General features: G+C 34.2%; 1 protein-coding gene across 3 annotated transcripts in view; it reads left to right on the top strand.

Annotated features, from left to right (window-relative positions):
• ARMC8 (armadillo repeat containing 8) overlaps nt 1–15,383 on the top strand; it is a 117,965-nt gene that overhangs the window by 50,856 nt on the left and 51,726 nt on the right. For all 3 annotated transcript variants that reach the window (XM_037844224.1, XM_037844234.1, XM_037844217.1), the window contains 2 exons: nt 1,417–1,617; nt 4,379–4,474. In XM_037844224.1, coding sequence (XP_037700152.1) covers nt 1,417–1,617; nt 4,379–4,474 — 297 coding nt within the window. The remainder of the gene's footprint in view (nt 1–1,416; nt 1,618–4,378; nt 4,475–15,383) is intronic.

The raw sequence follows: 15,383 nt of genomic DNA, 5'->3' as shown, positions 1-15,383 counted from the left end.
TTTCTTGATAACCTTGGGCATATCCCTTAATCTTTGTGGTGCTTCAGTCTCATGGAGGCAATAATTCCTGCCCATAGAGTTATTGTGGGGATAGCAATATATTAAATATATTAAAGTGACTTATTAGTTACAAAGAACAAAATAAATTGATCATGTGTCATTTTTGTGTCATCAGTCATTATTGTTGTTCAAAAGGTAAACGCATGGATAAAAGAGCATTAAGAAGACTGTTTGCTTTAGTCTTTGGTGAAGGGCATCATTTAATTTAATAAGATTTTAGGACCCCTGTCCCCCACTAAGTAAACAACCCTGCATGGAGTGCTTAAGGCTTCCATACAGGTGACCTTGTTTTATTTACTTAACTTCTCTAACTTTCCTTTTCTTCCTCTTTGGTAAACTAGGTTATTACTATTTTCTTCATGGAGTTGTAAGCATGAAATTCAGTAATTGATGCAGAATACAGCATCAATAAATGTTAGTGACTATTCAAAGGAAAATAAGAATAAGCCTTCTCCGCAGGATCCTAGGGTTGATTTGTGGAGCCTAAACTAATATGTAGGAAATCATATGTAGTGAACAATAAAGTGCTAAACTGTGGCAAAGATAAAAAAGGAACTTAGAAAAGAGCAGAGGACAGTAGACTGCAGTAGTTGAGGAAGGCTTCCAATAATTATAACACATAAAATATATACACAGGATATATTTATTAAGAGCTTAATGTAGATAAATTACCAAGACCAGTAGCCAAAATTTTTGAAGAACCCAAGAGGTAATATTGGACTGGTGGATGCCACAGTCAGTCCACTGGAGCTCTTGGGAAAATCTAGGAACTGTGATTGATGCATAACATCACTTGCATTACAGGAGAACTGATCGAATCTGAGTAATGGTGAGATCACTGAATTTTTAAAGCTCTATTGTGTTTTTGCAGCTGTAGTATTAATCCCCAAACCAAAAATACACAGGCATGATAGCCATGTTACTTACTGAGGAAAAGATAGCATAGTTTTTCTAAGCAAAATCATTCTTGATTGGACTACCAGAACTCTTCTAGGTAAATAAATGCATAGATGGGCAGAACTATCAGACATCATTTGCTGGAGATTCTTAAATGTCTCTTACAAGGTTGTATCAAAAAGCTTCAATCTAGTCAATCACAAAAGCCTGATTAGAGTTTGTATTAATGTAGTTTGTATGATTAAGTTTAGTATGCCAATACACAAGTAATTAATATGCACTGGATTTTGTTTTTGCATTCCAAAAGCCTTTTATCATTCTCTGAAAGTCATTAAGGGAACCATGTAATCATAAATGTGACACCTAATAAAAACAATTGATTGATTCAGTCACTGTATGCTCTCCATCAAGCTTTTACCTTGACCCAAAAAACAAATAATTAATCTCACTGCCTTTCAGACATTACCTTGTTTGGTTCGAATGTGCAGTAAGGAGAGATTATTGGAGGAGAGAGTTGAAGGAGCAGAAACACTTGCCTATTTGATTGAACCAGATGTTGAGCTACAGAGAATCGCTAGCATAACTGATCACCTCATCGCCATGCTTGCTGATTATTTCAAATATCCCAGTTCAGTGAGTGCCATCACTGATATTAAAAGGGTATGTTCTTTTTTTCTTTTTCAGCTGCTCAAGGGAGGTATATTTTTAAGGTTGTTTTTTTTAAACAGCTCCTAACTTTGAAACAGCTAATAATTACAGTTCATAGTCCTTGTAAACAAAGGACTCTACTTTCTTTCATAAAGCAGTATAATCTATTTTATCAGTATTTTTAATCCAGTTTATTTAATGTTTATTGTCAGGATTTTTTTTCCTAAACAGATAAACAGGAAAGAAGATTGCATCTCTAATTCCCAATGAAACCCCAAAATAGTGGGTCTCTAAGCTGGGCATTGATAAATTATATCAGCATCATGTAATCCTTTTCAGGGTCACAGAATCAACTCTGTTGGTACATTTGCATTCTTTAGGCCAAGGGTAATCTTTTGTTGCTTGTTACTGAGAGACCTTTTACTCTCCTTCCACCAGACACAGTTTTTCTTGTTTTGTTACCCTTTCTTCTAACTTCTGCCATCTTCTTTACTTTCTTCCCTTTTCTTTACTTTCACATTGGGTTCTGCTAGTGACAGCTGCAGTACCACTTAACACTCATAAACAAAATTTTGCTAACTTTTCCTCAAAATATAAGTACCTTAGAACAGGTAAATATTCTTTTTTACTTTTTACTTCTCAACCTGTTCATCAAATCTATTTCTCTAAGCATAATAGAACCACATTCTATAAGAGAAAGTTTATTTAAGGACATCATGGTAGAGAGAGCATTGCTTCTTAATTAGTAGCCAGTACTGTTGCTTGAATGTGACTGTATATTTTATGCCAGTGGCCCCAATGGCAATTTTGTTTTAATAATTTTCTCAACCTCCCCCATGCTCCTGAGTTCCAAAGCTCTCAGCTGCTTCATCTAGCAGGCAATTGTTCATTTGGCATTGAACGTTGAAAATGAACCTGTTAAGGTTCTCTTTTCTTTCTCTTAAGAAGGGCCTAAAATAACCTTCATTGATATTTGCGTTAATAATGTGCACTGCCCTCTTTGTATTAAAGTTATGTGTTTGTTCTACCTTTAGTACTATTCAAGTAGAAGTGATGGGTTATGTTGAACCATCTGCACTCCTTTGCCTGGTCTCTTTCTGGCCACTTACTAACAGTAACACATGATCTCACTGGTACAATGAGCAAGCCCTAACTGTGGCTTCTTGAACACCCTAAGTTGACTACCCCAGCAAGGCAAATAGAACACTTTGGTGACATGAGAATGAGGAAACAGTTTTAAGAACTTCTAGCCAGTGCATGTGCGAATCACTTAACTGGTGTGCAGAACATTATCCCTTCTGATAGGCTTTTTTTTTTTCCTTTTCATTTCCATCACAGTAAAACTGTCTTAATAATATATTTTTAAATGACCTCCCAATACCAACCTTGAGTATTAGTTTGTTTTATCATCTTTAATTTTGAGGATGGATTATCTAGTGCTTTCTGACCATGAAAGTTCCTGGACCCATAGAGAGAAATTCTCACATGTTGGTATAGTGTACAATTTTACAGGGTATATTATATTAGTCCAAGTCAGTATTCTAGTATATAAGTTGTGACTAGAAAGTGGTTAAGACTTTAGGAATAGTTATTTTAGAATTTACATATCAAAGCGACTATTGTATATTGGAAAGTTCCTCACTTAATCCATCAGTGCCAGCTTTGATGAAAACATTTTTGAAACTGCTCTTAAGAATTGCCTTCAGAACTACCTCAAATCAGTTTCAGTTTTTTACTCTTTTTTTCTTTATCTTAAATGTTATTATCCAGCTGGATTTCCCCATCTTCACATACCCCAATAATAACAATTAAATTGAAACTCTCTTAGTTGATAAATATATGCCACTGTCTAAGATTTCTAACAGATAGGCAAGTTAGCTCTTTAGGAAGTTTCAAAAGAGAGTCTTAGAATGCTGTGAACAGCATCTGTATCACTGGATAAGAGTGAACCTTTCTAAGGTAACTACCCCTTTGGAGAAAGTGGTACTCATTTAGATGAATTAAGTTATGACTCTTATTTACAAAATTATTTACATTATCAATATTCCTTGTATGTTTACTGGTTCATAGTCCATCATTGAAAGTGTCCCGAGAACATGCTTCTATTTTGTCTTTATTTATCTTTATAAAGTCAGTTAGGCATGTTGAAAGACAGCATTAATTGTTTCATACTAGTGAGTAATTTTAATAATTTTCTCAAGCACAAAACAAAGCAACCTTAGTCTCTGATAACTGAAATATCTAGTAATGATTACCATGGCATATTGTTTGTTAAAGTTTTTCACAAAAGGTTCCCTGTTTCTAAAAGCTTTAAATGCTGAAATTAGGCCATCTAAAGAGATATTTGCAACAACACTCAATTTATCAACTGTGCTCTGGGACTAGAAAGGCTTTGGAGAGTCTTCTTTTTGAGAGAACATTCCAAAGAGTTGCTGTAAGCAAGTATTAATGCCACTAAGGCTACCATCTAGGAACAATGAATTTTTAGGGATCAGAGGTCGATAAAGTTTTGTCAGATATAAGTGTCAAATGGTATAGTGTTAATTTTTAGACAGAAGCAGACCATATGCATTTCAGGTTATGTTGACACAGACATGGCCAAGACTCGGTATAAGACTCTATGTAAATAGAACCCAAAAATAACTGGGAAATTCAGTTATGGCACTAAATATGTTAGCAGTTGTTAACATTTTTTTCTTCAATTCTTGATTCGTTTTTTTTGAAAGTTTAATTTGTGGACTGAATTGGAACATATCATTTTTCCCTCTCATAGCTTGATCATGACTTAAAGCATGCTCATGAACTCCGCCAGGCTGCATTCAAGCTCTATGCCTCTCTTGGAGCAAATGATGAAGACATCCGGAAGAAGGTGAGTCTGGGAGAGGGGCGTCCCCCAGTCCTGACAGCCAGCAGGCAGGGAGTGACGTCAACCTGAAAGTCGTGGTGAAGAGCACTAACAGTGACTGTTTGAATATAATAAAGCAGAGTGACTAAAGGCATAATTGAAGAATGAATGGGACCTGGATTTGGGGAGTTGTTTGTTTGTTTTTAGAAACATAGAGTGGCATGGCCGTGCTGGAATAACAAATAATTGGTGTGTTTTCTGTGTCATTAATATGGATTATTATGTTGCACATTTTTGCATGTGTTTTGATAAAAATCAATTTTAGCACTGTGAAGCTTCAGACACCTTGAAAGACGTTAACATTAGAATTGTAAATGTTATTTATGGAAATACCTTCCAATGCCATTGAGAAATTCAAATTTCTATTGTATATTGTTCTTTGATATGTGGCTTAGTTATGTTTTGATTTTTTTTTTTTTTTTTTGCTACTGTGCAAGTTTGATGTGAATAAAATCTTTGTGGAATGATAATTTTATGTTTAGTGAGTGGTCATGTGAATTTTCCAGCTCCTAAAAAATGTTCACTGGTATAGCACCTTTATGTTACTACAACCTAAGTTCAGCACTGAACTCATGTTCTTTATGAGAGTAACTCTTAGACAAGGAGTGAAGTATAGTAGTAAGCTCTGACCTAGCTTCCTCCACAAACCAAAAGGCCAGAGTTTACTACTCAAAAAAATATATTAAATTCTACCTGAAGCTTTTGGGATCATCAGTGTGCAAAACCACCTGTTCTGTCTTGATGAGCCGTAGCAGAAATAGCAAGTTAGGGATTGTTTCCTGAACATGATAATTTATTATATCTCCCTATCTATATTGGTATTTTAAGGAGCACTGTGAGACATCTGAAAGTGGTGAGAGTTTACCATGATTAAAAAGAAGTACTTCTGACCTGTAGAAAGAGAAGTATGAAACAACCTTAGATTTATTGAAATAACAAATTGAAAAGGAACCATCCTTGAAAATTGGGTAATAGCAGTAAGATTAGATGTATGATTAGCTTTGATTTAAAGTCAGTGTAAAAAGCACAACTAACAAATGTCTCCATGTACTTCAATTTAGTTCCATTAACAAGATGTTCTTGACTTGGTGTTTTTAGTAAATGTCTATGAAAATCATTTCTGACATCTCTGAGCTTTCATTTGTAAACTGTTTCTTCAAGGCAGACATACTAGTGATAGGAAATTTCCTGTATCTAAACATGATTTATGAGTGTTGATGCTGACATGTTCCATTCAGTTTAGGTACTTGGTGTATTGCAAAGGAAGAGACTTTTATGGCAAGTCATATAGATAATAAAAAATTTTTAAACATTGACATGGACTGTATAACTTAAATACATGATGATATTGGGGTGGTTATTAAGGCCCTTTGGAATACAGGGAAAGTATTTTACCCTTCTTGTATCTCCTTAAGGCCATGCCCTGGACTAAAAGGGAGATAGATAGATGGACCATACCGATGGTGGTGGGAGGCAGGGGGTAGATAGGATGTCCATTTGTACTTCTTTGTAATATTTTGTTAATAAACTTTTTTTGGAATTAATGACTTAATTTGTGATATCATGTTCTAGTCATACTTGCAACATAACAGTCTGATCAGTAGTTTATTAAAACTCTTGTATTCATAATGTGTATAATTTTCTGGTAAGGCTAACTCCTGATCATTTCTGTAGAAAGATGACAAATAAAGAATAACTTATAATTATTATAGTTTTTTGTGTGGTGAAGAAAAGATACTGTGACATTCTTTTGTAATGGGGATTATATAGAATTTTTAGGAAGATACTTAATTTCTGGGAAATTACACGTTTGAATAATTTACAATTCATAGTAACTACTGAAGAGAGAAATTGTAAAATGGGAAATATACAGTAATTTTATGATAAAAATCTGCTTGGAGACCATTCTTAGGAGTGAACAATCCTTATTTTCAGTGTATAAAAAATGATAACTCTTTTTCTTTGAATGCATTTATTTCTATTCCATTTTTTGTTGAAATAATTATTTGGGTAGATTTTAATTTACTTTCTCCATGAAATATTTATTTATCTTTTACACTTGCGCCTTATGAACTTTGATTGTATTCCTTTTTTGTGTGTAGATTCTTGAAGTACAATGTTTATTATTTTATTTTTTTGATGCAATATTTATACTTGCCAAAATGGAATTTCGGTTAACTGAGTCAATGGGTAGAGAATCTCTGAAAGAAATTTCAAAGACTATAGAACTACTACTTCCCCCGCTCTCCCTCTCCCTCCCAAAAAAAGAAGAACCAAAGAAGGTTTTTGGTTTGTCTGTTTCAGGAGAGAAATAAAATGTTCAGTTGGTCTGCCTTTTAAGTTGAAAATGGGAACATAATTCAGTAAATACAGTAAATAATATATATTCCAGTGCTTTGTTATAGCCAGTTAAGGAAAGGAGGCAGAATGAGGAAGTGAAAACAAGTGCAAAGAACTAGAGACACTGAGAGATATACACAGGAAAAAAGAAGGGCCCAGGCCTTTTCTCTTTATAGAATTATGTCTCCATTGTAATGCTCCCAAAGGCTTCTAAAGGCTTGCTGTGTTTTTATTTCGTGATACCTGCTCTTTGGACCAGACAAAAAAAATTAAGCTGAAGACTGGATATGACCGGTAGATCAGAGATTTACCCATCCCTCCTTTGGAGCAGTGTTGGTATATTCCCATTAAAAGAAACCAACTCTGTAACAGTTTCTGAAACATAATAGGCACTCAATAAATATTTATTGAAAAATATAGAAATATAGATGAGAAATTATATAGAGAATAACTGATTTTTAAAAATGTCTGGATCTTTCTGTATCCTCTGCAGAGTAAAGTTGATATTCTAATTCCTAGCTTTGCATCCTTTATTCTCTGACGTATTTTTAAATTTCTTAATTTCCTGTGGTACCTGTCAGCTAGAATAAGGGAGGGTGTGGCTGGTGGAAAGAGCTCTGTGAATTGAGAATGAAAAACCATTACCATTGGGTGTGACATGAAGAGGGAGAAGTCCAGGAAAAGATGGACACTGAGCTTGGTAATGGTTGTGGCCTGGCTATGTTAAATCTAGAAGAGTTTAGCTGCAATCATTGACCCTGACTTTGAATGGATTTTGGTGAGGGAGACTAAAGGCAGGGGGAGGAACTGAGGGTTCAGTGAAAGAAGAGTCCAGAGCACATTAGCAATAACTGCATTGACAGCAGTGCTAAGCAAAAGTTAGTTGCAATCTCTGATGAGAGGGAAGTCTAGTTTCTAATTATAGCCTTTACCATATATTAATGCTGATTAGGAAGCTTAAGTTTAGTTATAGGACAGTGAAAAAGAAAGAAGTTAAGATGCTAAGAAAATAGGTCAACAAACTATTTCCGATACTGGAATCCTCAGTCAAAATTTCAGTTATTGGTTAAGTCATGTAGAGGCAGCAGTGGCAAACAATCCTGTAATTGTGAAGCATATTCTTTTATAATAAAGACTTATTACAGAGACCGTCATTTGGTACTACCTATTGATCATCTTTTAGGGTGGAAATTGAAAAAGGATTCTCTCTCTTCAAGGAACTAGAGGAATATGTCAGAAATACAAAGTATAAATTGAGAAATTAGAAGTAGTAAAGTATAATTAAAATTCAAAGAAGTTAATAAACTAACCAGGATGCTGTTTCTCATATTTGATAAAAATAAAACACATTGCAAATGATAAATGAAGTACTTATTGTAGTCTTTGTTCCTCTGGGGTGGCTGACTAACAGAGCCTTTCAGAAAACTTTCCTTTTGTATTTTGAATACTTTTATTTTATGTGGGGATCCCTTTTAGGAGGAACTAGAATGTAAGCTCCAAGAGGGCAGGAATTTTTAAGTGTTTTGTTTATTACCATATTTCCAGCATGTACAGCAGTGCATGATGCATAGTTGGCACTTAATAAATATTTGCATGAGTGAATGAATGAATGAATAAACAAACAAATGGATGAATGAGTCATATTACAAAAGACCTTATTAAGTACCCACTATTGTATTATGAATGGGCCTCTGCATTATGAACTTCCCTAACCTCACTAGCAATTCTGTGGGTAGGTGAAGAGAGGGGATTGATTTTAAATGGGGGAAATGTACATTGTGCTCTTGTAAGCAAGGGGTTTCACTGTATTTACTCATAATAGAGAAAATGCAGAAAATTTCCACTTCTCAAGAGGCAGGCCAGTCCCCAGGGCGTGTCTTCTCACTTGGATATAGATCGAAGAGAACATGTTTTATGGTATGGTACTTGTTTGTTTCATTTTAAAATAATTTTGACCATTATTTTTAATTAGGAAATTACAGTTTTCTTTCCTTTCCAAATGTGTGATTTAAAAAAAATTTATAACATTCTAAAGTGTGAATCTGGGATTTTTTTTCCTAGAGTTAAAACTGTTATTTGGTTTATAGAAATTAGCCTGACTCAGGAATTAACCTATTCGGTAAAGTGATATACACTTGCATAAAATATTATCTTCCCAGTTAATGAATTTCTGATTTGAAGGTCAGTAATTTAATTCAGTTCTTCATAAATTAACTGCATTACCTACATTGTGTAAGCATTGTCCTCTGGGTGGGGGTATGGAGGGGCAGAAAGGGGAGACAAAAAGCAATAAGACATAGCTTTAAAACTCAGTTTTTATAATATAAAAACTCAGTAAGTCAGAGAAAAGTAAGGAATGGCCAGTAAGAATTTGCTGGGGACCCAAAGAATTCTTTGAAATCAGTTAAAACGGGCATGTTGACGTCTATGGAGCTGTCCTTGAATTCAATTTGGAAATTTATAATTTAATATTTTTTCATTTTTAATGCTTTTCTAAATGCTTTTCATTCTATATTTCCAAGAATTAAAAACATGAAATCTTAAGTTTTTGTTCCTTGTGTGTGGGGGGGGGGATCATCTAATCACAATGATTTACATTATATATGAGAAGAAGGTAGCCAGGGGTTTTTTTTCCTTTTAAACCGAAGTTCGTTTTTTGTTGAAGTTTTTTTTGTTTTTTATTTGCTTTTATTGTTTTTGAGAAGTATAGGCAGAGGAAAGAAAAAGAAAGAAAAGGAGAACAAAGAAGAGCATGAATTTTTATACTCTTTCTCCTAGCAAAGGAAGTGATAACTGTGAGGATGAGATACAATGTATTTAAAATATTTAGCATGGTGCCTGCCACGTAGTAGTTACTCAATAAATTGAAGTGTTTCTTAGAGTATAGTAAAGGACTTCATTTGGAGGATTAAGTATATGTTTATAAATGTATTTGGGAAAAAGGCAAACAGCATAGGGGTATAAGTAATTAAGAAAGATTTGCAAAGAAGGAAGTGATTTCTTGCTGTAAATTTCCAAAAATGTTATTTCTGTCCAGTACAAAAATATTTATATTACAGAAACACGGTTTCTGTCTTATTTTTACAATTAAACAATTATATTTTAAAGTATATTTAAAATACTGATTTTAGAAACTTTTCTGTTGTTACAACATGTCCTCCCAAGCACCAAATATAATTTTGTTTTTTGGAGGAGTTAAATAGAATATACAATTCAAATGGATAATTGGTAAAGTTGTAGGTAATAGATATCTTGAGAAAAATAAGGAGGCCAAATTCTGCCTAACTGGTTATCTAAGTATTCCTATCCATAGATGCCTGTCATTCTCCAAAGGGTCATCTTTCATTTGAAATCATATCCCAAATATATATGTTCAGATTTTGAAAAAAGTAATTTTCTTCTTTTTTAAAGCTATAAATTTTAAAATATATTGTAAATTTAGGTCAGTTTTTCTTAATATCTTTCTGCTCACTCCAAAACTTGCCAAGCATTTCACTTTCAAGGTTTTTATCTTTTGTTACAGCTTGACTTTATTGCTAGTTGGTTTTCTGGATAACAGTATAAGTGTACCATGAACTTATGTTTTTTCATGTTTTTCAAAGTTCAGTAATTCTGAACGGCCATTTAAAAGGCGCAGCTTTAAACTTTTGTGTTTGTCTCTGTCATAAAATCAGGCAGATACAAGGAATATTTCTAATCCTTGGTCTGCATGTTGAAACGTGGAGGTTTTTCATGACACCACAGAAGTAGCACCCCTCAGGACTTGGCTCTGCTACTGAATAGCAATAAATTCATAATTCCTTGACTTAATCTGTGGTTAAATTGTTAGTTATCTTCTTAAAGCTAACCTGTCAAAGAATTTTAAATGAACCCTGCAGCAGTCGTTCGTGACGGTAAGTATTTTTAAAGCATTAACCATGACAGGACCAGGTTTTGCCACTTGCCCACAGTGTTGAGACCCTTGGCCTTCAGCATACTGAAAGAAGCAAACCTGGAAGTGATAATGCTATATACGTAATAGAGGTATTTATAAAATAATGAATTTTTATTTCACAGTTGAATTAAATGGTATCATAATATTGAGTGTTATATTATTATTTGTGCTGCTGTAATTGGATAAACCATTGAATTCACTTCTGGTTCTTTTTTTAAAATGTGAAGTACAGGTTGGTTATTTTGTTAGTTTGTTTATAACCTAGCTAACTATAACCAAGCCTGATGTTTTATAACCAAGAAAATGGCTAACATGATCCTTATTATATCCGTAAAGCTAAAATATGTGACATAGTTGGATTTTGAAGAATGCTTTATCTGGAAATGAATGAAATATTTGGAATGATTGAGTATTTGTGAAATAGTGAACCTTGAGAAAACTGAGTTTGTGAGGACAAATCATACTCTTTCCTATGATTAAAATGCTGTCACAGGGGTCAGCAAACTGTAGCCTGTGGGCCTGTCTTACTGATGTAATAATTTTAGCCCATGAGCTAAGAATGGTTTTAACATTTTTAAATGATTGAGGGAAAAAAAAATCAAAAGAAGAAGATTTCCTGACACATGAAAAGTATATGAATTTCAAATTTGTGTCCATAAGGCTTTATTGGATCACAGCCATGTTCATTCCTATATGTCTTGTCTGTGGCTGTTTTGCACTATAAAGGCAGAGTCAAGTAGTTGCTACAGAATCACTTTGTCCACAAAGCTAAAATATTTACTATCTGACCCTTTACAGAAAAAGTTTGCCCACCCTGTGCTAATAGTACATAGTTAACTAGAAATTGCTATAAACCAGCTTGGAGAAAAACTACACTTTCCACTTGCCTCTATATGCTGGACTGTGGAAAGAAATAGGGCCTTACCAAAGGCACAAAAGGAAGAGGTCAGTTGTCTGGCTTTCTGAAAGAGCGGTATTATCAGGTGTTGATGATATGACATTGTCAGTGGATACTTCCCTACATGCCAGTTGCCTTGTCTGAATGATTTGGCTTGTGACAAATCCCAGAAAAATTGGGAAAATAGTTGTGGCTTTTTGTTATGGTAGGAAATGTTATTGGATTCTTTGTATTGTTTGCAGAGTTACTTGGATAAGATTTTTCACCATGCCAAAGAGAATGATAAAGATCCAGTTCTTTTATTAAATAAATATCTATTAAGCTTTTGCTAAATACAAAGCATTATGTTAGGTGGTATGCAAACACATATAATTCAGATACTTAAAAGATAATATGTTTGGGAAACCAAATTTAATATAACTACTGTCATTTATTGAGCACTTTATGTACTAGGCACTGTGCCGAGCATTAGCACATTATCTCTCTTAAACCTCATCCAACCCTGTAAAATAAGTGTTGCAGATCAGATGGTGTAGTAATCTGACAAAGGTCACCCAGCTAGTAAGTGGTGTAGACCCTAGATCTTCTACCAGTCTCTCTGACTCCAATGTGCTGTTAACCATTTCATTGCTTTACTCATGTAAAAAATAGCGTTACCAGTCCAATTATGATATAAGGTGACAAGAAATTTCACATAAAAATGTTTGATTAGTTTGAAGTAGGTGAAAAAGAAAATATGAATTGAGAGACCTTAATATATAACTTAATGTTTTATATTAACTGATTGCGAGGCATCAGATTCAGAAAGTGTGCTTTTTCTCTTACATGGCTTTTCGTACTAAGTGAATAATGAAATGCTCTAATTGTGTTTATATATCCATTGATTCTTCTGGCTTTTATGATGTACCCACCTTTGTGCCCAGGAATGAAGCAGAAGATTGTTGCATACTTTGTGGATGCTTAAAATTTAAAGTAGGTAGGGAAGTGAGACATTAAATACCATGTAATAATTCCAGGGTTGCATGTGTGTACAAAAGGTCTTGTTTACATTGAAAGCCAGTTTTGCCATGATTGATATACCCAGATATGATTTACATATGACTGTATTTGAAATAGCCTATTATGAATGAGTCTGGAAAAGTCATTTCTTGTAAAGAAACTTATTTGAAAGCTTTCTCCCCTTACAAAATATTAAAGTCAGTTGTTTCAGAAGTTTAGACCTACAGAATGTGGGATCTCTGTGTTCCTTCTGCATATAATCCATCAATTGAAAATGTTTTTATAACAGCACTGTCTACCTGTGATTACACTGTAAGTTACTGTTCTAGAGAGGAAGTATCCAGAGTTAAGGATGTGACGGAGGTACAATTTCAGCATTTAATTTTGTGGACGGCTTCTTTATGGAGTAGATTTAAACTTGAGGCAATATTTTAAAATCCTTGGATCTTCTCTTTAAATAGTTACTCCCTTGTCAAACTATAATGTTGGTCACTAGACTCTAAGTTCCATAAAAGTAGTACGTGGCACATAGTAGATTCCCACTTTATTTATTGAGTGAATTTTATATGTCAGGACCTTAAAATTCAGCCAGCTATCCTGTAGGGTAATGAAGACTGTTGAGCACATGGCTTTGTATATAGAGGACTAACAGCTGAGTGGGACCTTTGTATTGCACAATTGGTGCATCATTTACATCCCTGATGGAAAAGAGTAGATGGAGAAGTTTCTAGTTCTCTTGTTTGAATATTAATTTATAATGGTTTTATTTATGTGGTAAATAAACTAGTATAATTCACTGGCTGTTTAGGTTCTATTCTGCCATTAAGCTAATTACTGAACTTTGAAAATTATACTCTTACACATAGAGAAATGTTTTTTAATAGAAGTATTGATCTCTTTTAGACATTATATGTATTTCTGATACAGTGTGTATATACGTTTGGATTTAGAGGAAGAAGTCAAGCCAAGAGAGAGCTTCTACTTTGTGTTTTCCAAAGAGTAAAAAAGTTAAAAAATTTCTTCAAGTGTTTCTTCTAAATATATAACAATAAGTGAAAGTTTCCCAGATATTAAGGAAATTAGAAGGTGGTGAGGTAGAAATGACAAAGTACTACTTAAGGTGTTAACAGTCTCTGGGGGATTAGAAGCAAGAATGAAATATGGAAGTTTAACAATGGGCCCACCATAAGAACCCCTCCGGGTTGTCCTCCCCCCCATAAGTTCTGCTTACAGCATAGTCAGGCCCACCAGAGAAGCTAGATGTTGATTTAGTTTAGTGCCTTCGAGAGATGACGTCCAAAAAGAGACCCTGCCTATCAAGCAACTCTTCAGATGTTTTTTCTTTCGGTTCTGTGGCTGAGAGGAGGAGACACTTATTTCTTCCTACCTTCTGTACCCCAAGCATTGTTCTCTTTACGCAAGGTCATGGAATTAGAGAAATTTGGTATGAATGTGGGAGCAATGAAAGAAATACTTTGTAAAATGCTTACTGAGACTCTAGAATATAGTACATTGATCAGTAATCTATTCTAAGAGAAGTTGTATATCTTTTAGAATAAAAGAGCCTTTGGTAGAAATTGCCCTTTATTTTGAAAATATTTACCAGAAGAAAATGTCTTACATCAGGAACAAGGGCAAAGATATTATAAAGAAAAGGCTATGGTTTGGAAAGCCTGCAGTTTTCAACAGAATATATAGGGCTTGTGACTTGAAGATAGGTGAAATGTTAGTTCCATTTAGTTATTATCTGCTGAAGTGAGATTCTGATTCTAGAATGGAGATCAGATCCTAAGGGAATTGAATTGAAAAGTCAGTGGAACCCACTTTTGTGGTTTTAGCCCCATTTTCTATTTGTTTTCGTTTTTTGTTTTGTTTTGTTTTGTTTTTGGCTTATGTCTTCCTCATTGGCTTACATCCCCTTTGACTTTTGGTATTTGTAACAACCACAACCAAAGCTGAATCCATTGATTTGTCATTTTCTCTCTTTGAGGCCTTGTGAATTGTATTTTTTTTTTCCTGTCAGTTTAGTTTATTAATGATGACATTTCTTGCCTAGTGTGCTAATCTTTTTTGGCTTAGGATGTAGGTATATAGTCTGGGTTCCCATAGCAGTAATGACTTTAAACATATTCTTTCCAAGTTTTCAAAGTCAGATCTCAATTGTTATTAAGGCTAAGCAAAAATTTTGTCCTTACAATACAGTGAGAAGAAAAGGATCCTACACTGAAAGTACAAAAATCCAAGGGAAGCCCAGCTCTACCCCAGTTTGCCTAGAGAACCTGGGCCAGTTAACTTCAAGAGTCCTCATTGAAGACTGAGGAAGTTAAATGAGACAATTTCTAAGACCCCTTCTGATTTTAATATTACTCAACTCAAAAATTAATGGCCATAAAAATGTTTCATTCTTTCATATAGTTATGTCTGCTGCCCTTAATTCCACACAAAAACAATGCAGAGAGAAGATTGATTTCCCAACTAAACCTGTTTGGGGAGCAAGTACTGTTGCTGCCCTTGCTTGATTCATGGAAGACCATGCACTGCTTTTTGTTATTTTTTTTTTCTGTTGATTTTGCTGTTTTTTTTAATAAAGGGGACATAGTATAAGGATGCACTCAGAAATTATAAATATTACATACTCAAGCATTTCCACAATGTGCATGGCATCATGTCCTCTAGTTAGGTATTCTATGGCAAAATTATTA

This window comes from Choloepus didactylus, chromosome 1 (assembly GCF_015220235.1).
Source record: "Choloepus didactylus isolate mChoDid1 chromosome 1, mChoDid1.pri, whole genome shotgun sequence".
Taxonomy (NCBI): domain Eukaryota; kingdom Metazoa; phylum Chordata; class Mammalia; order Pilosa; family Megalonychidae; genus Choloepus; species Choloepus didactylus.
This window is presented reverse-complemented; position numbering and strand designations above follow the sequence as displayed.